Here is a 26,735-nt window from a genome sequence, read left to right as displayed (position 1 = left end):
GAGAGGCTGCCCAAGAAGAAGGGTCCCTAGATATCTCTTGGCATACCGTATGAAGGTTAAGCCCCAATGTGATGAAAGCAGATTAAAAAGATTATAATACCGTGAGAAATCTTTCAGTGACACATCCACCTCCTGACCAAAGTAGAATCAAATCAGGTAACCAACCCATTAAGAGTGCCATTCTTATAATTACCAACATTCACCTTACATTTCCTTGTGGCTAGATTGCAATTGGAGCTAATCACTTTAAAAAAAAACAATTTTGTTGAAAGCCACCAGGTAACAACTCACCTGTGGTGGTTCTTCAGAAGTTTTTTCTGCTTTTTCAGCTTCTATTGCAGGGTTATCCCTGAAAGAAAAAAAGCAAGCATAATCTGGTAACAAATTTAGACCAAGTGCACAAAGTGGGGATTTTGGCTACATGAAGTCTTATTAACTAGAACCTCTGAAATATGACAAGAATGAGTTTTGCCTTCAAATGAAGCTCACTTCAAAGCAGAACAATGTAAAACTCCCCAATTCATTATGGTTCAGACTAGAGGACATTAACTGGCTTTTCTGCTCTTCTGGAGCTAGCATATTTTAAGTTTTATTTTCATTCACCAGCCTATAGGCCAAATGAGATGTAGCAACTCTATGGTAAGGGCAAGAAAAACATACACACACACACAGAATCTTTAAATCTGTGTGAATTGAATTAATACCTAAAAGATAATGAGTAGTTAGAGGAAGCTAGATAAGCATGACGGAGAAAGGAATAGAAGGTTATTCTGATAGGATCAGACGAAAAGCGGTGGGAGGAGGATGACAGAGCATAAATGCCAGCATAGACCAGTTGGGCAATGGTTTGTTTCTGTGTTGCAAATTCTAAGATTGAGCAGAAGTGGAAATCTGGTTAAGACTAAAAAGTCTACCAGCTATAGTAAGCTCCTGGTCCGAATACACCTGTATAACTACATTTAATACCACACCTACGCAGACTTATCCACATGATTTCAACAAGTAGTAAATTTTGTAGATTCCAGTAAGTTTTTCTAAACTAACCCAAGAAAAGGGCTGGGATTTGATTAAAGCTTTATACATTCTTCACTCTTCAAGCTGGGTTACTCAAAATAAAACAGTATTTGAAAAATACATAAATAAAAAGAACAGAAAATGCTGGAAAAGCTCAGGTCTGGCAGCATACTTCAGAAGAGCCAAATTGACTCGAAATGTTAACACTGTTTCTCTCTCCACAGATTCTGTCAGACCTGCTGAGTTTTTCTAGCATTTTCTGTTTTTATTTCAGATTTCCAGCATCCACACAAGTTTGCTTTTATATTTGAAAAATTCATGGGGTTTGCACAATTACATTACAGACAAAATAGAGCTTGGGTGTTACTGAATTTTGTAAATATGCAAATTAAATGGGGTGATGGATTTCAAATAAAATGATCTACTTACGAACTGTCCTGAGATTGTGTGTACTGGGAAAACAAGTGGGAATCCTGAGATGCATCCAAATTATTGTACATTGCAGGAATGTCAGTCCTGTTTTGGGGGAAAATAAATTTTAAAATGGACAAACCTTTTTAAACATTCACATTGCATAGGTGGATAGATTACCATGTTCCAAGTTTGTCACAAAAAACTGCGTAAAATACTTAATGCGCTTGTTTTACAATAATCATATTGTATTCTTAAAGTAAATACTATTTAGAATGTAAAGACAGTGAATGTAGAGCTGGTCAAACACAAGAAATAAAAACACTCGGTAGGCAAAAAAAATCAAAATAAATATGACATTCATCTTCATACTGATAATGTTAGAATCAAAGTATGACAACAGATGGAGTTGTAGTAAAGGGCAACATGTCCTCGTGCCTCATTCCTAAACGGTGTGCCTCAGTCCAGTTTTCCTCTCTGCAGCCCCTGGGAAATAAGCACACCGCCTAGACAATGATCACAGTTGTTTCTTCAACCTACCTCTTTGTCTGTAACACCTCTTTCTGATGCTCTGTCAATATCCGCTGTTTAGGTTCAGGTGGTATAAACACAAAATCTATCGATTTCTCCTCCTCTAGAAGTAGCTCTCGTCGTGGCACTTTGGGAGAAGAAAAATCTAGCTTCAACTGGACCAGGAGAGCGCGAGAGTGGGAGAGGAAAAAGAGATTTAATTTGTCTCATCCAAACAAAGAATATATAGCAAAAAGCCTAAACAGTCCACAAACAAGAGCAGTGTCAACAAACCTGCTCTAAATATATTCTTACTGCAAAACTCAAATTCTAAAACATAACATTTTGTTTCCAAATAGAAATTTTGGTGTTCTGAAGTTCAACAATGCTAGATGGTTACACATCAATGCTAAACTACTGAACTGAGCATCACACGTCCTATTGGATAGTTTGCATTAGCTCTCCAGAAAGGTATTTCTCAGAAAATAAAATTTCACATGGGATAGGAGCGTCTTAAATGTTTAATGAGTTTTAAATTTTTACAACTTTGAAGCTGTAGTTTCAAATGCTCACATCAGCATTAGGTTAGCAATGCTTTGAATTCACTGTCATTATTTTATACATCCAGTCTCATTCAAGTGCAAAACATTTGTGCTCAACTTACTTTTGCTGGAGTTTGAGGCAAACTCTTCTCTCTTAGTTCTTCGGCTCTAGCAAGCAATGATTCTCTTTTTCCAACTGAATTAACTTGCACACCGCTGACTTTAGCATCTAACTGGGAATTTTCTGACTGCAATAAAGAATACATAAAAAGTGCATTGATGCAGCTGATCACAGAATATTTAGTAACCAACACATGTATTCTTCACCTACAGCAAAGAATCAAAAGGAGTAACAGAGATGTTAGGATGGGTTCAGCTCTTGGGAATGGGTAGGCTTAAAAAAAACTGAAATTGTTGCTATGTCTCTGTTTCAGAACTACATTTCATGGTCTACATTTGTTTCCAAGTTAAGGTACCTTATCGACCAATACCTAATTAAAAAGCCAGTTTAAAAGTGCTGTATCTTTTAAATTTCAGTTGAGAATGCCTAAAACATGGAGACTGTTGGGTGGTGGTGGCGGGGGGGGGAGTGTTCTCACAACTAATGTCACTTTCAAAATCCAAAAAAAAACTAATAGCATTACACATTGGCAAAACAAAACACACTTCTGAAAAAGAAGTTTCCCTATGAAAGTGGGTGCCACTAGCACTTATTGACCATTCCTAGTTGTCCAGAGAAGGTGGCAGTGGGCTGTATTCTCAAACCATTGTAGTCTTTATGGTGAAGATGTTTAAAAAATATTAGTGATTTTCATACAACAGAGCAGGTTGCTAAGTCACTTCAGAAGGTAGTGAAGAGTCAATCATGGTGTGGGATTGCCAAATATAGACCAGCCCATCTAAAGGCAGCAGGGCTCCTGACATAAAAAATGGTATTAGTGAAGCAATTATGTTTATACAACAGCAAGCTTCATGGCCACTTTTACTGAAACCAGTGTTATTTATTTTAAAAAGAAATTAAATTCTCCAACTGCTATGCTGACAATTGAATTAATACTCTCTGGTTACTAATCCAGCAACATCTACACTACTCTACCCATGCATTTTTGTTGAGAGTGCAGAAGGATTAAATATTTTGCTCTTTGTAGAATTTGACTGTTCAAAAAGTGAGCAGTGTAATACATTTGCGGCTAGGAATGTCATGATTTGCTCACATAGCTAATGAAGAAGTATGCTCAAATACGTTCAAAAATACTAGAATCTTACCATAGGACATTCAGATCTTGAGTTTAGAACATTTATTTTGAATTCTTGTCTCATTAGAGTATGCTAGTGCTTTGTCACAGCAGAAAAATCAAGAGAGTGCTTTAAAAACTTACCAAATCTGAGTATGGCCCACTTGACTCTTCAATCAACTCTAATGTCTCAAAGCCAGGCAATATTATGGGGGTTTTCTGCTTGACCTGACTTAATACTGACCTACAGCAAAGCAAAAACTCAACATGTCAGGTACACTTTAAAAGACCTCTGGAGAGAAAGTTCATCAAACAATTACAACAGGTTACTACTTCAGAAGGAATATGACACTAAAAAGTTAAACAATGTTGAAATTTAAGGTCAAATCACAAATTAAAGTTTAAAAATCAGCAAATCTTTGATTGTTTAGCTAAAAAGTGAACACAGCAATTGCCTTCAAGTAGTCAGATCAATGCATCATGTACCATAAGTCCCCATTTTAAGTTGCCCCATTTTAAACTATTCTGCTTAAGGAACAGTCATTTAAATGGGGCAGGTATTAATGTTTAGCGTCAGAAGTTTCGTTTTAATGTCATTTCGCACCACGTCTGACTTGGGGTCCCATGACCTGATTGGCACCATTTTGAAGTGGCACCTCCATCACTGCCAACCCTCCTGCTCACCGACTCAAGGTTGCAGCTTACCTCTGCAACTGAAGCTGCGCTCGCTACCTTTCGCCGCTCATCTCCTAAGACCTCACTCATGGCGAGGGTTTGGGAGAGGGAAAAGGCAAGCAGGGTTAAGTAGAAAGTATTACTATGTTTCTTTTATATTTTAAAACTAATTTTACTTTAAAAGTTATTTCATTTACAAATGCAGGAGTTTAGCAATGTAATGTATTTCAACTTACAGGGTATAATGCTTTTCTGAGGGGAAATGTCCCACAAAACCTAACTACAGCTTTTACATTGGTTGAAGGCATTTGATAAAGTGCCACATCAAAGGTTATTGCAGAAAATAAAGCTCATGGAGTAGGGGGTTAACTTATTGGCATGGATAGAAGATTGGCTAGCTAACAGGAAGCACAGGGTTGGCATAAATGAGCCTTTTTCTGGTTGGCAGAGCTAGATAAATTATTGATTAACAAGGGGGTGAAAGGTTATCAGGGCAAGCAGGGATGTGGGGTTGAGGTTACATTCAGATCAGCCATGATCTTATGGAATGGCAGAGCAGGCTTGAGGGGCCGAGTGGCCTACTCCTAATCCATATGTTTGTAATGGAAAAAAATCTCTTTCACTTAATATTGTTGCATTTCAAGCTGCACTTTCCAGGAATGCAACTGCAATGTTAAGTGAGGACTTACTCTATAGTTAACTATGAGAATAAATAAGCTGAAGGGATACACAATAAGACAATGTAAGCCTGGCCAATCAAGTCTTGAAGCACGTTAAAAATAAACTCAAGCAAAGCTTGATCAGAATGGTTTTCAATTCAACAGAAGCAATTTATACTAATACATCCCAAAACATGTAAAAACAAACAGCCACACTCACTTAATTTGTTGTGGATAGTTTAACGCTGTACTTTTGGCAAATGTAGCATTCCAAAACTGTGTGGTCTGGTTCCTGATCTGACGGTTCTTGTGTAGGAAAGTGGTGCTGAGCAGCGATGACAGTTGTTCCAGCAAGTCGCTGTCATAGGTCGACGTGTAACGGGATTGTAAGCAGAGAAGAATATCCGCGTGCAGCTTCTCCAGCTGCAGGGAAGAGCAACAATTCAATCACAAAACCAGTCCAGGCATTTGATATTTTGAAAATAGTTTAATCAAAGACTACCACAAAAGCAGAAAAATTCCAACCCCACCTTTTTGTTTGAAGATTCAAACTCAACAGGTTGAGAACACACAAAACCCATTATCAAAGTTATTCCACCTCCAATATTCGAGTATATAGAGGGCACAAGGAGGAAAATCGGAAATACAACTCCCTATTTTACATTTACGTTCTCCTATTTTAGGGGAGGCGATGGCATAGTGATATTGTCGCTGGACTAGGGTGATGCTCTGGGTTTGAATTGAATTAAAAGCAGGAATGAAAAGTCTAATGATGACCATTGCTGATTGTTGTAAAAATTCATCTGGTTCACTAATGTCCTTTAGGGAAGGAAATCTGCTGTCCTTACCTGGTCTGGCCTACATGTGGCTCCAGACCCACAGCAGTGTGGTTGACTCTTAAAATGCCCTCTGAAATGGCCCAGCAAGCCACTCAGTTGTATCAATCACTACGAAGTCTCAAAAGAGGGATGAAACTGGACGGACTGCCCGCCAATGACAACAGTAAACTCAGCCCTGTCGACCCTGCAAAGTCCTCCTTGTTAACATCTGGGGGGCTAGTGCCAAAATTGGGAGAGCTGCCTCACAGACTAGTCAAGCAACAGCCTGACACAGTCATCCTCATATCAGATAATGTTCCAGGCACAACCATCACCACCGGCAGGGCAGACCCAGCAGAGGTGGCGGCACAGTGGTATACAGTCGGGAGGGAATTGCCCTGGGAGACCCCAACATCGACTCAGGACCTCATGAAGTCTCATCAGGTCAATCATGGGCAAGGAAACCAATTGCTGATTACCACGTAGCGCCCTCCCTCAGTTGAAGAATCAGTGCTCCTCCATGTTGAAGAGTGGCTCGGTAGCAACACTACTGACTGAGCTGGCCACGTCCTAAAGGGCATAGCTGCTAGACTGGGTATGCAGCAGCTGGTGAAGGAGCCAGCAAGAGAGAAAAACATACTTGACCTCATCCTCACCAACCTGCCTGCCGCAGATGAAGCTGTCCATGACAGTATCCGCAGGAGTGACCACCGCACAGGTTATTGTGGAGATGAAGTTCCGCCTTCACACTGAGGATACCCTCCACCGTGTTGTGTGGCACTACCACCGTGCTAAGTAGAAACAGATCTAGCAACTCAAAACTGGGCATCCATGATGCACTGTGGGCCAATAGCAGCAGCAGAATTGTACTCAAACACAATCTGTAACCTCATGGCCCGGCATATCACCACTGTACCGTTACCATCAAGCCAGGGGATCAACCTTGGTTCAATGAAGAGTGCAGGAGGGCATGCCAGGAGCAATGCCAGGCATACTTAAAAGGTGTCAACTTGGTGAAGCTGTAACACAGAACTACTTGCATGCCAAACAGCATAAGCAGCAAGTGATAGACGGAGCAAAGCTATCCCACAACCAATGGATCAGATCAATGTTCGGCAGCCCTGCCACATCCAGCCATAAATGGTGGCGGGCAATAAAACAACTCATTGGAGGAGGCGGCTCCACAAATATCCCAATCCTCAATGATGGAGGAGCCCAGCACATCAGTGCAAAAGATAATGCTGAAGCATTTGCAACAATCTTCAGCCAGAAGTGCTGAGTGGATGATCCATCTCTTCCTCCTCGAGGTCCCCAGCATCACAGATGCCAGTCTTCGTTCAGCCAATTCAATTGACTCCAAGTGATATCAAGAAACTGCTGAAGGCATAGTGCAAAAGCTATGGGCCCTGACAATATTCTAGCAAAAATAATGAAGATTTGTTCTCCAGAACTTGCCCTCTTGCACCACGCCAAGCTCTTCCATAACAGCTAAAATACTGGCATCTACCCAACTATATGGAAAATTGTCCAAGTATGTCCTGTACACAAAAAGCAGGACAAACCTAACCCGGCCAATTACCGCCCCATCAGCCTACTCTCCATCATCAATGAAGTAACGGAAGGGGTCATCAACAGCGGCACTTGCTTAGCAATAGCCTGCTCACTGACGCCCAGTTTGGGTTCCGCCAGGGCCACTCAGCTCCTGACCTCAATACAGCCTAGGGTCAAACATGGACAAAAGAGCTCAACACCCAAGTGCAGTTTCTGATGGGAGCTGAACAGGTTTGCTTCAGTGCTGCCAATGTGAAGTTGGAGAAGGTTCTGGGTCACCATAACTTGACGACAAAAAAAAAAATCAGACAACATAAAGCAATTATAGAGTTCAGGGCAGTGGAGCATCACAGTTGGGTAAACTTTAAACTCCAAGAATGTCAAAGTCGATTACATTACTTCTGGGGCTGGGGGAAAATGAAGCAATTCCCATGCAGTCCTTATATTACCACCTCATCTCCCCCAGATTAGAGTATGACCAGTCTAACAGGTTACATATCTTTTAGTTCTCTCAGCCAGAAATTGGCACATGGCAAAACCACAGGATGGGAAAGGAGAAAGCGTAAATTAATCAACAATTATTATGCAATTTATAATTGTTTACCTTGTTGCACAGATGAGTGGTGTACACCTTTGAAGTCCCATTAACTGGACTAAAGAAAGAAAAATATGAACAGTGAGAAATGAAATGTAGTGACATAAGCAACAAACAGTGACAATAAAACAAGGCACCAGCAAGCCAGTGAGATCAAACACCTTCCATTATAATAAACCTAGTTATGTAACCCAAGTAAAAGGACACATCAACAAACACAGAACTCTGTAAACTTAAAAGGTAAAATGTAGAAGCATGGGCAGTATCAATCTGAACCAAGGCTGATGCTTGGCTACTTCAGAGAAACTTGCATCCCATTTGAAACAACCAACCCCAGACACTCAAGAGTCTGAGTATGCAGTGAAACCGTAAAACCACTTTGCAAAGTGACCCAAGACATTCCAAATCATTTGTGAACATGATCGATTGTTGCATTTGCTCAAAACTATGATTGAGTAAACCAGTGATTGCAAGCAGCAGTTTCAAAACAACTTAAATCTACTAAATAACACCCTACAATGATGGCAATAAATGCTGGTCTTACCAGCAATGCCTACATCCTGTAAATGAATAAAAAACAAGCATCTACACAGAAGTTACAACACAAAAACAAGCTTTGGCCCATTCTGCTTTCATGTTTACCATCCACACCTTTTATTCCCTTCCCCTTCAAATTACTTATCCAATTTACTCTTAGATGTTGACAGTCTGCTGCAAGTGCCAATTCCAAAACGTGCATTCCACAACCTCATAGCTCTCGACATAAAGTGGTTTCTCCTGTACCCTGTCCTAAATCTGCAAGTTTAATCTTGTGTCCATGCCTCTAGTTTTACAGCCCTCAGTCACTGAAGATTTGTTTTCTGCCTCATCTAGTCATGTGTATTTTAAGCAGTTCTTTTCAAATTATCAGTAATTTCCCGTGTTTACAAAAATGTCCCCAATTCATGATGCTTGTGTATTTGTTTCTTCACATTACACACTTAGTGAATCTGTGCTTGCTTCTACTTTCTTCAATGAGAAATCCAAAACTGCACAGTATTTTAAAATGTGATATATTCACAAGTGAAGCTCATTTTTTATATACTGTATCTTTTGCCATAAATAATTTTCCATTAGCTTTTCAAAAAATAGATTTAACTACTTAAAATGCTGTTTTAGCTGTCCTGTGACCCAAATCCTTCTGTTCCTCTACATCAACCAGTCCCTCTGTACTCTATCAAAATGTACTAGCACACATTTACTGACATTCCATTTGATACATTTTTGCTCATTCCATCACTATCTCCTTATAGCTTTCTTTCATCCTCAAAAATTATTTACTATGCTTTCTTATTGTTCTTTGAATTCAGACACCACTGGATTAGTCTAGTAACAATACTGCATTGCCCTCAACTCTTAGCGTTTCTTTCCTTCTAACCAGTTTTAAAATAGAATCTGTTACCTATACCCTTTAATCTTCTCCAACAGTCTGTGTGGTGTTTTATCTAATGCTTTTGGAAGGTCCATATATAGCACATTCACGACATTTCTATCATCTCTTCAACTTTCCTAATTTTGTTGGCTGTTTATAATTAATTTCTCTGAGACATTTAGTACTTTTATCTTTCTTTGAAGATTCCAACATTTACCCTACCACACCCATGCAATTATCCAGGTTAGCTTGGCTTTCTTCTGTTATATATACTTGTGGTCTTAGACATGCATCTTTTTGTGGATTCTTCAAATCAAAAGAAAGCTAGAGCATTTGCAATCAGAGAAACTTCCCAAAATACAAAACCTTTTAATTGAACTGAACAAAGGAGTAATTAATCTCTAATTGACCTTGGTTATAGCAAATTAGGCTTTGTGGCAAGACAGATAAGGTTACACACAGTTGCACTATATCAGCAGATTAATACATAGCACATTAGTGATATAATGCCACTTAGCACTGTGACTTTGCTCACAGCAAATCAATCTTTTATTATCTCATTGAACAGATAAACTGTTAACTGTAATGCACAAAATAATAATACATACTTTGAAGCCCTTTCATAGAAGGTTGATATAGAGCCTGCCAAGTTGGTTAAGACTGCTTGAATTGCTGAAGCCAGGGACAGATGATTGAAGATACTGGACAGAATGCCAACAATACCAACTCCAATAGATACCATTCCTGTTGTTGGCATATCAAATTGAGATTCTTTGGAGCTTAGCTCATGAAAAGCACCTGTGATTTTCAATAAAAGCTTAAGCAGTGAAGTTAGGTTTCCTAGAGGTTCCTGTTTTTTCGTTAGCCAGTGGGTAGGGGTGTGTGGTGCTAGAGGAGGGGGGAAAAAATGGACAGTTGAGTTATTCATGGTAATAACACAAATGCAAATAATACAAGCGGGCCTTCCAAATGTAACATTCTTAGATATTTGAAAACATTTTAGTGAATCTTTGTAATTAAGCAGGTTAATGTCAGCAGGAGGAAATGAAGTAACTTAATTGTGCTTTGCCAATCATAAGGACATGCATTTACATAGTTAAATCATCTCTGCCAATAATACTGTCTTAAACCCAGCTTCAGAACTTATCAGTTTTTAAAAAAGCATAAGCTCACATCAACCATTTCTATTGTGAATTTAGTATCCAGTTGGAGGTGACATCTTGCTCTGTATCAATGCTAGCTAGGATCTGGGTTGTGACTGCCTAAACATCATGTTTGATCTGGATTCAAAGGACATGGACAAAAGTACAGCATGCTACTCCATTCTAGCAATGTTAATTTAAGTACAGTGCTTTATTCTGACATTATGGTTCTCAGCCACTAATTGTGTAGGAAGCAATGAGCAAATCACTTCAGATGTCAGGGCAATCTCTAATAAATTATCTAGTTCAAAAAATGGGACAGAAAACAAGACTTATCAGAATTCTTTGTAACCATTTAATTGTCGAACAGAATCTTGATGAGAAGGCCTTTTAAGAAAAAAATGACAGGAACAGGTGTTATTCTGATTTAATGCCTCATAGTCCCACATATCAAGTTAGATTTGGAAATGACGGATGAAGTAAAATATTTTATTGCCTCATAGGGGTTGGAATAAAGTGAATCTGTGGCAAAAGCTGCTTAGATAACATCTAACCTTTAAAGCTATAAATCTCAACTTATAATAAGTATTTGTGGTGAGGCTGTTGGGGCGGAGGCGGGGGGGTTACTTACAGTTTGATTTTTGCTGAAATTTTGAGAACTGAGAGAAGTCAACACACTCAACCATCACATTCAGGACATGAACAATGGCATCCAATGTGGATAAGTTCTAGAGAAAGGGGAGAGGAAACCACAATAAAAGTATTCTTTTACTCGGTTGTGATGTCTTTAATGTACAGCAGCAAGGTTGACAGAGATGACAGTCCATTCATTCAATAAAACCCAAGCCTCCCACCACGCTACCTTAGACAATTCCAGAGTTTTCACCTCCACAATTAACCCGAAGTACAATTTATTAGCTGATTACACTCAACTGCCCTGATATTACTCCTAAATTATATTAGTATGTCACATATAAGCTGACTAGTAACCTAGATTCACTTTTCTATACTGTTTGCCACTTTATATAGCTCGCCAATGTGACCTCTCAGCTGGCTCCTCTCAAGGCTGAAAAGCCCAAAATTTCCCAGTTTTCCTCCATAAGTCATTTTAGGGATTGGGCTAGAGATTCTTCTCTGAACTGCCTTGAATGTGCTTCCTTGGACAGTGCTGAGCTAAGCACACAAGCTACCTTCTGAATCTAAGCAACACAATTAAAGCATGACATCCTCCAACTTGCACACTGTTTAGGCTGTATAGTTCAGTTCTCTGCTTTGTTGTATGCCTGATTGACCTGATAAAGGAAGATTATAAAATATGTGCTATTTTCCTATCTTACCCCCATTACATCCTGTGAATAATTAAAGCAAATACCCAATTATTTTAAATTCTATGATAAAGGTGCATAATTCCTGCACCTTTGCTGGTGTTCCTTGTTCTAAGGATTCATTGTTTCATATCATCAGTTACAGGTAGCACAATCTCTCCTGTGGTTACCTAGCTTAAGTTACAATTTAGGTATTACATTTCATCAAGATTCAATGCTTCCAGATCAGAGATAATTTAGTAATATGTACAGTTAAAGCACTCAATACTGAATATTGACAAAACAGTTCCATCTAAAACACCCTGCTGCTTACATAGCTACTTACAGATAAGGTGACATCATCCAATGTTGATAAGATTTTGGCACTTAGTTCCTCGCAGCATACATTGGCTTCTGCTGTTGCCACCAGAGCTGCGCAACGCGCAAATGTTTTATACAACTCGGCCCATGTTCTCAGCAGGGACTTCATTGTAGGCTGAAGGGCAGAAGAGAATGTTTCATCTTATAGCTATGTAAATACATATCCATTCATTATAACCAGGAACAATGACATTCTTCATACACTACCTTTAACCATTAACCAAATCTTGAATGCACATCTATGACATACAAAACTGGTCAATTCTACGGTGACTATAGTTGTGGTCATTTCTGCTTAAATAGGCTGACAGCAAGGATGTTATTGTCACCCTGCCCCCACAACACTGAAATTTCACCCTTCCCACTCATAAGCAATGTCAGCTTTAACCAATACCCCTGGCACTGTCCCATCCCAAGTGACACACAATTTCTGTCTTGATCACTCACTCCCCATCCCTCCATCAAGAATAATGTCCATAACCAATATCGTCACCAACCCACTGCTGAGCTAAAAAAGTGTTAGGATAGGAGGCCTTTAAAATTATGAATGTTTTAGATACAGGTGAAGTGAGCAAGTTACTTAATGTGAATAACAAGCGTAGCACCAGAAGATATAGATAAAAAAAACTGTGGAGAACGGTTAAGGATCAAGGAAAAATGTTTTCCCTGTCCCAGGGTAGGTTATAGGGGCTGAACGACCTACTCCTACATTCCCCGCTTACAAGGTGTGGGGGCAAGTTGAATCAATTATTCCCAGCAGCTAGCACCAGTAAATAAGGAACTAAATTGATGCATCAAGAAAGGGGAGGGAGCGGGAGGAGTTAGAGGCTAAAATTAGCACTATTTCCAGAGAAATCTCATGGAAGGAACTGGATATTCACTAAAGTAGGATTAAACAGGTGAGGTGAGAGGAAGTTCCTGTGGGCCTTACAGGGCAGACAGCCTTTGTCTGAACTTTGAATTCTTAGATAACTTCACAATGGAGAACAAAGTCAATTCTTCAGCATTATTTTTATTTTTAAAGTCCTTATTGGTTATGGAAAACATGATGTTTAATTGGTTGCACACGATAGATTAGCTGAGCCTTAGCCAGTGAAATACAATAAACTAAAATTGGAAAGATGCAGCAGCATGTAAAACTGACCTTTCATATTTGTCATGACTTGCATTACATAGTATATACAGCACAGAAGCAGGACACTGAGCCCAACTGCTCTATGCCAGTGCTATGCTTTATGCGCCACATGGGTCTCTTCCTAAACCTCTTCATCTAACAGCATACTCTTCTATTCCTTTCTGGCTTGTGCTTATCTAGCTTCCTCTCAGATGCATTTATGCTATTCGTCTTCACTACTTGTGGTAGCAAGTTCCACATTCATTCCACTCTTTGGGGAATAGAAGTTTCTCCTGCCTTTCCTATTAACCTTATTGATGATTATTTTATACATGTACGGTCCCTAGTTTTGGTCTCCACTCCCATCTTCTCTACATCTACCCTATCAAGCCCTTTCATAGTTTTAACAACCTCTTATCAGGTTACCGCTCAGCCTCCTCTTTTCTTAATAGAGAGTCCCAAGCCTGCTTAGCCCTTCCTGAGAAGGATAACCTGTCAATTCTGGTTTCAACCTTGTAAATTGTTCTTGTACTTTCTCCAGTGTCTCTATATCCATTTTATAACTGGAGACCAGAACTGTACACTATCTGGCTATATTACATAATTTTTCTACACAACCAAGAACATGATTACCTGCGGAAAATTCTGCCTTGAAATCAACTGATTGATGGGTAGCGTCAAAGCAATGTACATAGCACTGAAATTATGTTCTAGTGCATCCCCTTGATTTACTTCATTTGTCTAAAGAAACAAAGAACAATGTAAAAGAACTCAATCTATACAATACCTTAAGTTTAAACAAGTGTAGAGTTTGATGGATATACTAAGTACATTAAAAATACTCTTGAGAACGTCCATTTAAAAATCACAGACAAAAGCTACAAGGATGAAATGGGGAAAGATGACAGTATTCCAACTTGTAACCTTCATACCTGGGTCACCCGCTCAGTCAATGGGTTAACGACAATGCTCCACATTCGCCAAAGGTGCTCCTTATTCATGACCAGTGCTGCAGACTGGTTAATAACATTTAAAACTGACTCGCTGAATGCCAATGAACACGTGGGACCAGACAGTCCATATCCGACAAGCATCTCAAGAATCATGTAAAACCTGAATAGAAGGTTAGAAGTAAAAAACGGTAAGAGAAGGTGCTTGCTAGAAAATGTTCCAAAAATTATATGGGTCACAAATTTCCAAGTAATCAACCGCAATTTATTTTGAGAAACTGCTCGAAATGCTGCTACAATTTGTGAGCTTCGATCGTAAATATACAACTGACCCTCTAGCATCTTTTACAAAAATACTGCAAAAGAACAAAGATCCATCTCAGAAAGGTTAGACGCATGGAAAAGCAAATTCAAGGCATCAGATGAATTCAATTAAAAAAGTCCATGCCAATTAAAACCTTGCTCTTACAGTTATCAACTAGATCTATCTACTGGATTTTTGCTTTCTAACATTTCTTCGTTATAAGATCACAAGAAATAAGAGGAGTAAGCCACCCGGTCTCTTGACCCTGCTCCGCCATTCAATAAGATCATGGCTGACCTGATTGTGGCTTTAACTCCACTTTCCTGTCTGCCCCCATATCCCTTGACTACTTTCTAGGTCAAAATTCTGTCTAACTCAGCCTTGAATAAATTCAATGAGCCAGCCTCCACCTCTCTCCGTGGAAGAGAATTCCATAGACTAACAACCTTCAGAAAAAAAATTCTGTCTATCTTACATTGGAGACCCCTTATTTTTAAACTGTGTCCCCTACTTCTAGATTCCATCTTGAGGGGAAACATCTTCCCAGCATCTATTCTGTCAAGTCCCCACAGAATCAAGAACAAAAATAGCCAGAAAAACTCAACAGGTCTGACAGCATCTGCGGAGAGGAATACAGTTAACATTTCGAGTCCGTATGACTCTTCATCAGAACAGTTCTGATGAAGAGTCATACGGACTCAAAACGTTAACTGTATTCCTCTCAGCAGATGCTGTCAGACCTGTTGAGTTTTTCCAGCTATTTTTGATTTTGCTTCAGATTTCCAGCATCCGCAGTATTTTGCTTTTATCCCCTCAGAATCTTATATGTTTTAATAAAATCATCTCTCATTCTTCCAAACTCCAATGAGTATAGGCCCAACCTGCTCAACCTTTCCTCATACGACAACCCCTTCATCCCAGGGATCAGCCTAGTGAACCTTCTCTGAACTGTTTCCAATGCAAGTATTACCTCCTTAAGTAAGGAGGCCAAAAATACGTACACAACACTAGGTGCAGTCTCACCAATGCCCTCTACTGTTGTAACAAGACTTCCTTACCTTTACACTCCATCTCCCTTGCAATAGAGGCCAAGTTTCTATTGCACTCTACATACAAGCTTCATTTTAGCAGGATTTCAAAATTTCACAATGCCCTGTAGATGCCTACAGCACAGGAGCTGCCATTTGGCCCATCGCGTCTGTACCGGCTCTCTGAAAGAGCAATCTAATTTAGTCCCACTGCACTGCTCTTTCCCTATAGCCTCACATTTTTTGTTCTTTAAGTAGATTCAATTTCCTCTTAAAGTTACTACTGAATCTGCTTCCACCATCCCCTCTCAGACAGTGCATTCCAGGTCATGATAACACACTGCGTAAAAAGAATTTCTCATCTTCCCTCTGGCTTTTTTTTGGCCAATTATTTTATATCTGCATCCTCTGGTTACTGATCTTTCTGGCAGCAGCAGTTTCTCCCTATCTACTCCATGTTCAATGCTTTTGTGTATTTTCACTGCTTTCAATCTGTGGGAAGGGGAAGGAAGATTTTATTTTAACCAGGTTAATTATAATCACAATAATTGGAAAAAACCCACTGAATCGCAAGGCCAACAATTCATTATTTTTTTCCACCAAAGAAAATTACAGCTACAGAACACAGTACCTAGAAAACAAAAAATCCCCACAATCCAAATCAAAACCATTATGAAAGGGCACATTATCCTACAAACACATGTAGAAATCAAGTAACACAGTAACTTAGAAAATCCTTAGAGTTGACGATAAATTGCAGAGACACACCTTTCTTCAACCACACAGCCTTCCAGTAAACTGCTGTGAAAGAGCAGGATAATCATGAAGAGCGCAGGAGTGCCCTGAAAGTACAATATAATGTTGATTCAATTAATTGAATATAGATCACAGTAGCAACTAAGATTTTCTGATTTCTAATAACATTAAACAAAATAAGATAGAAGAGATTTGACACAAAGCTACAACAACAAAAATGCAGTTGGTCGATTAACACTGTACTCCCAATATACTTAACTACTGTATTCATGCCAATCACCTTGCACACATTCATATAAACTATAGGTACATATAACTAGGAATATGTTTAACAGAAACTCAGTATGCATAGTGAGTCACAATGATAATCCAGTGAAAGACTTATGAATGCACAGTTGCTAATTTTTTTCATGTTTCATTACAAAAAAATCCACAGGTATCTTTCTCAGCCTTCAGTTCAGTGTAAACAAGCAACATCTTTTACTTCCCACAGGAATCCTTTGTATTACCAAAGATTAAGATAAGTCTGCATGAATTGTTCTTGAATGCTATCAAGTTTTTACTATATTTTGGCAATATTTGTCAGCTTTGGACTAAATTGATCACAACAGATTAATTTCTTATGAGCACCAATGTGACTGGAAAATATATACAAGTGACAAGTTTATGCGCAAAATAATTAACCTATATATTTGTCTTAAGTAACCAATACTTTTTTGTAATCCAACAATGGGACGGAGATGGAAAATAACAGATAACAACAGTTGGAATTCACAACATTAGGCCAAGACACAGCAAGCACCAGCAGGGGCTGTGATTTTATTATAGAATGACTTGTAACTGAAATTTGAATTTAGTGAGTCAAGATAGATTAACTGGAAGCCAACTGTTCCTGGTGAATAACTTTTTAAGGAGTTTACATTTTGTTGCAACAGGTTGGTGGCGCAGGACACTTTAAGCTATCGTAACACATCACAGAATGGTAGTATCTATATGTAAATATCTAATCATGCTTGGCCTCCCAAATGCTTAAGATCATGAAGCCACCTCAAACTAATCAAGAGAAAAAAGTTTGCCAGAAGTTTGTAGGCCGAAGACAGAGGAGCAGGAGCATACAGGGGTTCCGAAAAGCTTGCCAGGAGATCGGAGTGGGGGCAGAACGAATCATACACAGAAGAAATCAAAAAGTGACATCATAAACACAGAGAGGACCACCAGAACACAAGACTTTTCACTTTTTTGTTTGTTTAATATTTTTAGTATCTAATCGCAGGTAAAAGGAGCACAAGCATCAGGCAGAGGTAAAAATACTAAAAGTGATGTAAACTTAAAGGAAGGAGTGGAGTAAGTGTTTTTCTTAAGTTTATTTCTGTCACGTCAGTTAATAACTGAATAAACACTTGGATGGCAGGGCATTTCAGTCCCATGGAATGCACATCCTGTTCCATTTGGGAACTCCAGAATGCTTCTCTTATCCTGGACATCTACATGTGAAGTAAGTGTTGTAGGCTGGAGGAGCTCAAGCAACAACTGGTGGTGCATTCATGAGGTTGGTCGCTACATGGATAGCATTTTTCTGGTTTTAACCACCCTACAGCTCAAGGGTGGGCAGGCAGAGAAGGACTGGGTGATCACTCGACTTGTCAAGCAGAACCCCTGACTGCATGTCACTATCCAACCGGTATTCAGTTCTGAATACTGGTGAGGGCAATGGTAAGAGGAATCAAAACATGATGAATTTCACGTTCAGTTTGAGGGTGAGCAACGTAGGTGTTAAACTGGAGTCGTAAACTTAAATAAAGGCAATTACAAGGGTAAGATGACAGGAGTTGGCTAAAATGGAATGGGAAGGATAAGACAGTAGCGAAGCAGTTGCAGACATTTAAGTAATATTTCATAACTCTCAGATATAGACAAAGAAAATTTCTATGAGAACAGTGCATCATCCATGGCTACTTATCAAATTGAAAGAAAAGATGCAAATTGCTATGAAGATTATTGGTAGGCCAGAGGATTGAGAACATTTTAGAAGCTGGCAAAGGATGACTAAAAGCATAATGAAGAGGGATAAAATTGGAGTAAGTGAGAAAACTAGCATGGAATACAAAAAAGACAGTAAAAAAGCTTATCCAAGTATACAAAATGAAATGCCTTTTGGACATTGCTAAAGTGAAAATTGGTCCCTCAGAGGGCAAGACTGGGGGAATTAATAATGGGAAACAAAGAAATGGCAGAGGCTTTGAATAATTACTTTGTATCTTCAAAGTAGAAGACACAAAAAACTTTCCAAGATTAGTGGAAAATCAAGAGGCAAAAGGGAGGAAATTAAAACAATCACTATATACTAGGAATATTAGGAAAACTAATGCGACTAAAGGCTCACAAGTCCCTTGGGCCAGATAGACTACATTCTAGGGCACAGAAGCTTAAAGTCAGCTGCAGGGAGATAGTGGATGCAATGATTGTAATCTTGCAAAATTTCTTAGATTCTGGAAAGATCCCAATGAATTGGAAAAACACAAATGGAACACCTCTATTCAAGAAAGCAGGAAACTGTAGGCCAGTTAGTCTAACATCTGTCATTGGGAAAATCCTCAAATCCATTATTACGGAGGTAGCTGCAGGTTATTTAGAAAACCATAACCCAATCAGGCAGCGTCAACGTGGTTTTGTGAAAGGGAAATTGTGTCCAACAAATTTATCTTCAAGGATGTAACAAACAGGGTGGATAAAGGGAAACCAGTAGGTATAGTGTATTTGGATGACCAAAAGGCATTTAATAAGGTGCCACTTAAAAGGTTACTGTACAAGATAAGAGCTCACAGTGTTGGGGGTGATATATTCATACGGATAGAGGATTGGCTAATTAACAGGAAGCAAAGTAAGGATAAATGGATCATTTTCATGTTGGCAAACTGTAACAAGTGGAATGCCACAGGGATCAGTGCTGGGGCCTCAACTATTTACAATCTATATTAATGACTTGGATGAAGGGGCTGACTGTATCGTAGCCAAATATGCTGATGATACTAAGACAAGTAGGAAAGCAAGTTGTGAGGAGGATACAAGAGTCTGTAAATGGATATTCATAGGTTAAATGAGTGGGCAAAATTTAGCAGATGGCATATAATGTGGGGAAAATGTGAGGTTGTCCACTTTGGCAAGAAGAGTAGAAGAGCAAAATATTTAAATTGAGAGAGGCTGCAGAATGTTCCAGCACAGAGGGATCTGTGTGCCTTTGTACATGAATCACAAAAAACAGCGTGCAGATACAAGTAATTAGGAAGGCAAATGAAACACTGGTATTTATTGCATGGGAGATGGCATACAGGGCATTGGTGAGACCTCACTTAAGAGTACTGCATACACTTTTGGTCTCCTAACTTAAGGATATACTTGTATTGGAAGCAGTTTAGAAATGATTCACTAGACTGATTCCTGGGATGACAGGGTTTCTTATGAGGAAAGGTTGAACAAGTTGGGCCTATACTCATTGGAGTTTAGAAAAATGAAATGCTATCTTATTGAAATATAAGGTTCTGAGGGAGTTTTACTGGGAAGGTGTTTCCCCAGGGAAACCTAGAACTAGGGCACATAGTTTAAGAACAAAGGATCTCCCATTTAAGATGGAAGGGAGGAGGAATTTATTTTCTGAGGGCCATTTGTCTTTGGAATTCTCTTCCACAGAGAGCAGCGGAGGCTAAGAGAATAGTGAAGGTGAATGTGCAGCTGGAGAGATGTCTTTAGGTTCTTGGGGCTTTGGGACCAGGTTTGGGGTAGTTGGGACCTGAACCAATATCTTGACTTGGAGGTCCATTAGTGCTGTTGGGGTGCATTTACACTGACTTGGCAGTGGAATAGGAACCTGAACATAGATTCAGAAAGGTGATAAGCAAAACTGGAAATAAAGGCAGAAAATTAGAAAACAAGTATGTATGTCAAGGAAACAAATGATAGAAATTGGACAAATGAATTGTTCAGTGATGAGTGGCATAAACTTCAATGCAAGGAGTCTATGAATAAGGCAGATGAGATAAGGGTACAGATGGACACTTGGAATTATGATATCATAGCTATCACTGAAATGTAGTTTAAAGGAGGGGAGGAATGGCAGCTCAACATTCTTGGCAACAGGATTTTTTTATTGATTCATGGGATGTGGGCATCGCTGGCTAGGCCATCATTTATTGCCCATCCCTAACTAACTGCTCTTGAGAAGGTGGTGGTGAGCAGCCTTCTTGAACCACTGTAGTCCATCTGGTGTAGGTACACCCACATTGCTGTTAAGGGAGGGAGTTCCAGGGATTTGATCCAGCGAGTGAAGGAACAGTGATATAGTTCCAAGTCAGGATGATAAGTGGCTTGGTGGGAAACTTTCAGGTGGTGATATTCCCATGTGTCTGCTTGCCCTTGTCCTTCTAGGTGGTAGCAGTCATGGGTTTGGAAGGTGCAGCCCAAGAAGCCTTGGTGAGTTCCTGCAGTGCATCTTGTAGATATTACACAGTGTTGCCACTATGCATAGGTGGTGGAGGGAGTGAATGTTTGTGGATGGGGTGCCAATCAAGCCGACTGCTTTGTCCTGGATGGTGTTAAGCTTGAGTGTTGTTGGAGCTGTACTCATTCAGGCAAGTGGCAAGTATTCCATCACACTCCTGACCTATGCCTTGTAGGTGATGGAAAGGTTTTGGGAAGTCAGGAGGTGAGTTACTCACCTCTGATCTGCTCTTGCAGCCACAGCATTTATATGGCTAGACCAGTTCAGTCTCTGCTCAATGGTAACCTCCAGGGTGTTGACAGAGGGAAATTCAGTGATGATAATGCCATTGAATGTCAAGAGACGATGATTAGATTCTCCTCACAGGATAAAGGGGATAAAAAGAGTGGGGTGGGGATGAAGTGGGGTGATATGTAGAAAGAGCATCAAATGAGTTCATATGGGTTGAAGTGAGGATTTAAAAACAAAAATCACACTGCTGGAAATAGAGCCTTAAGCTGTCAGAGGGAGATAGAAGACAAATATGTTGTCAAGTTACAAAGTGCAGAAACAAGGCAGGCAGCAATATTAGGGGATTCAGCTATCCCAAAATTAACCAATAAATTTTGTGTAAAAGATTAAGAGGACACAGAATTCTTAAAATGTATTTAAGAGAACATTTTTAGCTAGTGCCTGGCAAGCCCAGCAAAAGAAAGGGAAGCTCTGGATTCACTTTTAGGGAATGAGAAAGCCTAACAGTGGGAAAGCATTTCAGTGATAGTGACCATAATTCAGTTAGATTGAGCTGTTATGGAAAAGGATAAAGATGGACCAAGAATAAGTTTAATGTTGGGGAAAGGCCAATTTTACTAAGCTGAGAAGTGGTTTAACAAAAGTGGATTGAAAATAATGACTTGAAAGATCAGTGTCAGTCCTACAAAGATAAAGGTTGGGACTCGCAAATCTAGACATCCCCTGGATGCAAAAGAGCATACAAAGTAGGATAAGGCAAAGGAAAGAAAGCTCATATAGATCTCATGAGCTCATTACTGCATAAAGCCTAGTGAAGGACTACAGAAAAATCAGGGTGAAATTAAAAAGGAAATTAGGAAAGCAAAGAGAGACCATGAAAAAAATATTGGCAAAGAAAATCAAGGGAAACCAATCCTCTTTGGCGTGGTGTTGAAGGATTCCTAACATTGTCCCATTGTTTAAAAAAAGGAAGGGATAATCCAAGTCATTACAGGCCAGTCTAACCTCGATGGTGGGCAAATTATTCAAAACATTGAGATTGTATAAATAGTCATTAGAGGGGCATAGATCAATCAAGTGCAGTCGGCATGGATTTGTTATGGGAAGGTTGTGTCTGACTAACATGACTGATTTTTTTGAGGTGGTAACAAGGAAGGTCATGGGAGAAATGCCATTGATTAGCCTACATGGATTTTAGCAAGACTTTTGACAAGGTCCCAAAAGGCAAACTGACAAGTAAACTGAAAGCTCATGGGATCCAAAGGAATACGTTCCTTTATTGGCCTAGGTCTCGAGTATAACAGCAGGCAGATTACAATGGAACTGTACTAGTTAGATTGCAGCTAGATTACTGCACACAATTTTGGTCAGTTCATTACGTGATCAAACTAGGGAGGGTACAGAGCAAATTTAGGATGTTGCCAGCAATGGAAACATTTAGTTATAAGGAAAGATTGGATTGGTCGGGTTTGATTTCTTTGGAAAAAATGAGGCTTGAGGCTTAAATAAAATTTAATTGGGGTATACAAAATTGAGGGGCCTAGAAAGGAGTGGATAGGAACAACCTGTTTCCATTAGCAGAAAGGTTATTAACCAACTAGCATAGGTTTAAATTAATCTATGGAAGGACTAGAGGAGAGCTGGGGAGAAATTCTGTCAGAGGGTGGGGGAGGGGTCTGGAACTCACTACTTGACAGGCTGATAAAGGCATTCAGCACATTCAAAAAACACTAAGTGCTGTAATCTGCACGGTTATGGACCAAGAGCTGGAAAATTGGACAGCTCTTTATCAGCTGGTAGACATGATAGACAAATGGCCTCCTTGTGTGCCATAATCTTTCGATGTGTTCTTACTGCTTTCATACATTCTACCAGCCAGCTACAGAGCAGCAAAGCATAAGCTTATACATGTTCACTCAATCAGGATATAATGCCAGAGCTGACCCAAACAGGAACTGGGGGTGGGAAGTTATCTTCATGTATCCTTGTATCAGGGGAAAAAAGTAATGAAACTTCATTCATCAGTCCAGGCACATCTTTTCCCACATAACAATATAACACAAGGTACATGCATACATTCAGAATGTCCATGTTGGCGACCTGGTATGCTGGTGATCCCAAGACCTTTTGAGGGAGTCCTTTGACGGTTGCCTCTATAAGAGTCTGGAAAGAAAAGCAAGCAATTAAATAACAGCGTCAATCATATTCATGAATTGCTTTCCATTCCATCATGACAGGGGCACAATCATTTGTGATGCATACTAATTTATCAGTTATCCATTTATTGTTTTAATCAAACCAAACCCAACCTTGTAAGAAACGCATTCTTCACAAAGAATACACAAGGACAGATAAAGTTAATTGAATGGATAGAACGGCTAAGGTGGCAATAGCAGTGTGTGACCAAACCACACAGAACACAAGGTTCAGATTTAAATTTTCCAATTTGTATCAAGTTAGGACAACAGCAGGTGTGCTACAGTGGGTCTCAGTGGGCTGAATTTTGCTGTCGGCGAACAGGGGGCGGGGCCCGCTCGCCGACGCACAAAATGACGTGGGATGACTTCGGGGGAAACCCCCGACGTCATCCCGCCCCATTTAAAATTTCAGGAAGGCGGGGGCACAGCAAAATCAGCTGTGCGCCTGCCGACCTGTCAATGGCCAATTGAGGCCATTGACAGGATAATTAAAACAATTAAAGGACCTGCCCGTCCAACCTTAAGGTTGGCGGGCAGGCCAGGAGCCCCAGCGGCAAATAGAAAAAACATGAAACCTCATCCACTGGCGGGATGAGGTTTCATGTAGGGTTTCAAAAACTTTAAAGTTTTAGTGAAATTTATTAACATATCCCATCTCGTGTGACATTGTCACATGAGGGGGACATGTTAAGGATTTTATTATTTTTCTATTTTTAAAGTTTATAAAGCGGTCAGCGATCTTCCCGAGGCAGCACTTAGCCTCGGAGATGTGCGTTCTTTCGTGCGCATGCGCAAAAGAGCGCACTCTCGCATTTGGGGAATCCCCCTCTCCCCCAGGGAGCGCATAGCGCTTCCCGCTGGGCGTCACGCTTAAAATGGAGGTGGGGCCTGCTTCTCCGGCAGGGATCAGCTCCCCGCCAACCAGAGATTGGGTCGGGCTCGCCCGCCCGGTAGGCAGAAAATTCTCAACAGATTGCACAGATATAGCAACTGAAGATAGGGCATCCCTGAGACTCTGTGGGCCATCAGCAGCAGCAGAATTGTACACGAACACAATCTGTAACCCCATGGCCCGGCATATCCCCCACTCTACCATTACCATCAAGCCAGGGGATCAAAACAAAAAACTGCGGATGCTGGAAATCCAAAACAAAAACAGAATTACCTGGAAAAACTCAGCAGGTCTGGCAGCATCGGCGGAGAAGAAAAGAGTTGACATTTCGAGTCCTCACGACCCTTCAACAGAACTGAGTAATATTAGGAGAGGGGTGAAATATAAGCTGGTTTAAGGTGGGGGGGTGGGGGGAGAGAAGCTGGGGGGTGGGGGGTGGACAAAAGATACTTTACAGCCTTCCGGACTGAATATTGAATTCAACAACTTTAGATCTTGAACTCCCTCCTCCATCCACACCCCCTTTCCGTTTCTTCCCCCTCCCTTTTGTTTTTTCCAATAATTTATATAGATTTTTCTTTACCCACCTATTTCCATTATTTTTAAATCTATACCTTTTATGCCCTGTTAGTCTTTCCACCCCACCCCCACTAGAGCTGTACCTTGAGTGTCCTGCCATCCATTCTTAATTAGCACATTCGTTTAGATAATATCACCACCCTCAACACCTCTTTGTTCCTTTGTGACATCTTTTGATTATCTGCTCCTATCACTGCTTGCTTGTCCCTACAACCACCGCCCCCCCACCAAAACTTCTCTCCCCCCCACCTTAAACCAGCTTGTATTTCATCCCTCTCCTAATATTACTCAGTTCTGTTAAAGGGTCATGAGGACTCGAAACGTCAACTCTTTTCTTCTCCGCCGATGCTGCTAGACCTGCTGAGTTTTTCCAGCCAGGGGATCAACCCTGGTTCAATGAAGAGTGCAGGAGGGCATGCCAGGAGCAGCACCAGCCATACCTAAAAATAAGGTGTCAGCCTGGTGAAGCTATAACACAGGGCTACTTGTGTGTCAAACAGCATAAGCAGCAAGTGATAGACAGGAGTAAGCGATCCCACAATCAATGGATCAGATCTAAGCTCTGCAGTCCTGCCACATCCAGTCGTGAATGGTGGTGGACAATTAAACAACTCACTGGAGGTGGCGGCTCCACAAATATCCCCATCCTCAATGATGGATGAGCCCAGCACATCAGTGCAAAATGTAAGGCTGAAGCATTTGCTACAATCTTCAGCCAGAAGTGCCAAGTGGATGATCCATCTCGGCCTCCTCCGGAGGTCGCCAACATCACAGATACCAGTCTTCAGCCAGTTCGATTCGCTCCGCATGATATCAAGAATCGGCTGAAGGCACTGGATACTGCAAAGGCTATGGGCCCTGACAATATTCTGGCAATATAACTGAAGACTTGTGCTCCAGAACTTGCCGTGCCCCTAACCAAGCCGTTCCAGTACAGCTACAACACCGGCATCTACCCGGCTATGTGGAAAATTGCCCAGGTATGTCCTGTACACATACAAAAAGCAGGACAAATCCAACCCGGCCAATTACTGCCCCATCAGTCTACTCTCCATCATCAATAAAGTAATGGAAGGGGTCACCAAAAGTGTTATCAAGCAGCACTTACTTAGCAATAACCTGCTCACTGATGCCCAGTTTCGGTTCCGCCAGGGCCACTCAGCTCCTGACCTCATTACAGCCTTGGTTCAAACATGGCAAAAGTGCTGAATTCCCGAGGTGAAGTGAGAGTGACTACCCTTGACATCAAGGCAGCTTTTGACAGAGTATAGCATCAAGGAGCCCAAGCAAAGCTGGAATCAATGGGAATCAGGGGGAAAACTCTCCACTGGTTGGAGTCATACCTAGCACAAAGGAAGATGGTTATGATTGTTGGAGGTCAGACATCTCGGCTCCAGGACATCACTGCAGGGGTCCCTCGGGGTAATATCCTTGACCGAACCATCTTCAGCTGCTTCTTCATCAATGACCTTCCTTCCATCATAAGGTCAGAAATGGGGATGTTCGCTGATGATCACACGATGTTCAGCACCATTCACGACTCCTCAGGCACTGAAGCAGTCTATGTCCAAAAGCAGCAAGGCCTGGACAATATCCAGGCTTGGGCTAGGAAGTGGCAAGTGACATTCACGCCACACAAGTGTCAGGCAATGGCCATTTCCAACAAGAGAGAATCCAACCGTTGTACCTTGATGGCATTACCATCACTGAATCCTCCACTATCAACATCCTGGGGGGCTACCATTGACCAGAAACTGAACTGGATGGAATCGTGTGACAAGTAACCCACCTCCTGACTCCCCAAAGCCTGTCCACCATCTACAAGGCACAAGTCAGGAGTGTGGTGGAATACACCCCACTTGCCTGGATGAGTGCAGCTCCCACAATACTGAAGAAGCTGGACATCATTTGGACAGAGCAGCCTGCTTGATTGGCACCAG

The 26,735-nt window shown here is 40.6% G+C and overlaps 1 protein-coding gene across 3 annotated transcripts in view; it reads right to left on the bottom strand.

Annotated features, from left to right (window-relative positions):
• Positions 1–26,735, bottom strand: part of rif1 (replication timing regulatory factor 1) — a 90,317-nt gene that overhangs the window by 20,333 nt on the left and 43,249 nt on the right. For 2 of the 3 annotated variants that reach the window (XM_078552558.1, XM_078552560.1), the window contains 14 exons: positions 23,203–23,289; positions 16,413–16,486; positions 14,295–14,475; positions 13,996–14,103; positions 12,214–12,363; positions 11,195–11,291; positions 10,030–10,309; positions 8,020–8,068; positions 5,267–5,469; positions 3,857–3,956; positions 2,600–2,725; positions 1,966–2,111; positions 1,444–1,530; positions 292–349 (listed from right to left, as the gene is read on the bottom strand). In XM_078552558.1, the coding sequence (XP_078408684.1) occupies positions 292–349; positions 1,444–1,530; positions 1,966–2,111; positions 2,600–2,725; positions 3,857–3,956; positions 5,267–5,469; positions 8,020–8,068; positions 10,030–10,309; positions 11,195–11,291; positions 12,214–12,363; positions 13,996–14,103; positions 14,295–14,475; positions 16,413–16,486; positions 23,203–23,289 (1,746 nt within the window). The remainder of the gene's footprint in view (positions 1–291; positions 350–1,443; positions 1,531–1,965; positions 2,112–2,599; positions 2,726–3,856; positions 3,957–5,266; positions 5,470–8,019; positions 8,069–10,029; positions 10,310–11,194; positions 11,292–12,213; positions 12,364–13,995; positions 14,104–14,294; positions 14,476–16,412; positions 16,487–23,202; positions 23,290–26,735) is intronic. The other variant, XM_078552559.1, reaches the window with a different exon arrangement.

This window comes from Cetorhinus maximus, chromosome 11 (genome assembly GCF_964194155.1).
Source record: "Cetorhinus maximus chromosome 11, sCetMax3.hap1.1, whole genome shotgun sequence".
In the NCBI taxonomy this organism is placed as follows: Eukaryota; Metazoa; Chordata; class Chondrichthyes; order Lamniformes; family Cetorhinidae; genus Cetorhinus; species Cetorhinus maximus.
This window is presented reverse-complemented; position numbering and strand designations above follow the sequence as displayed.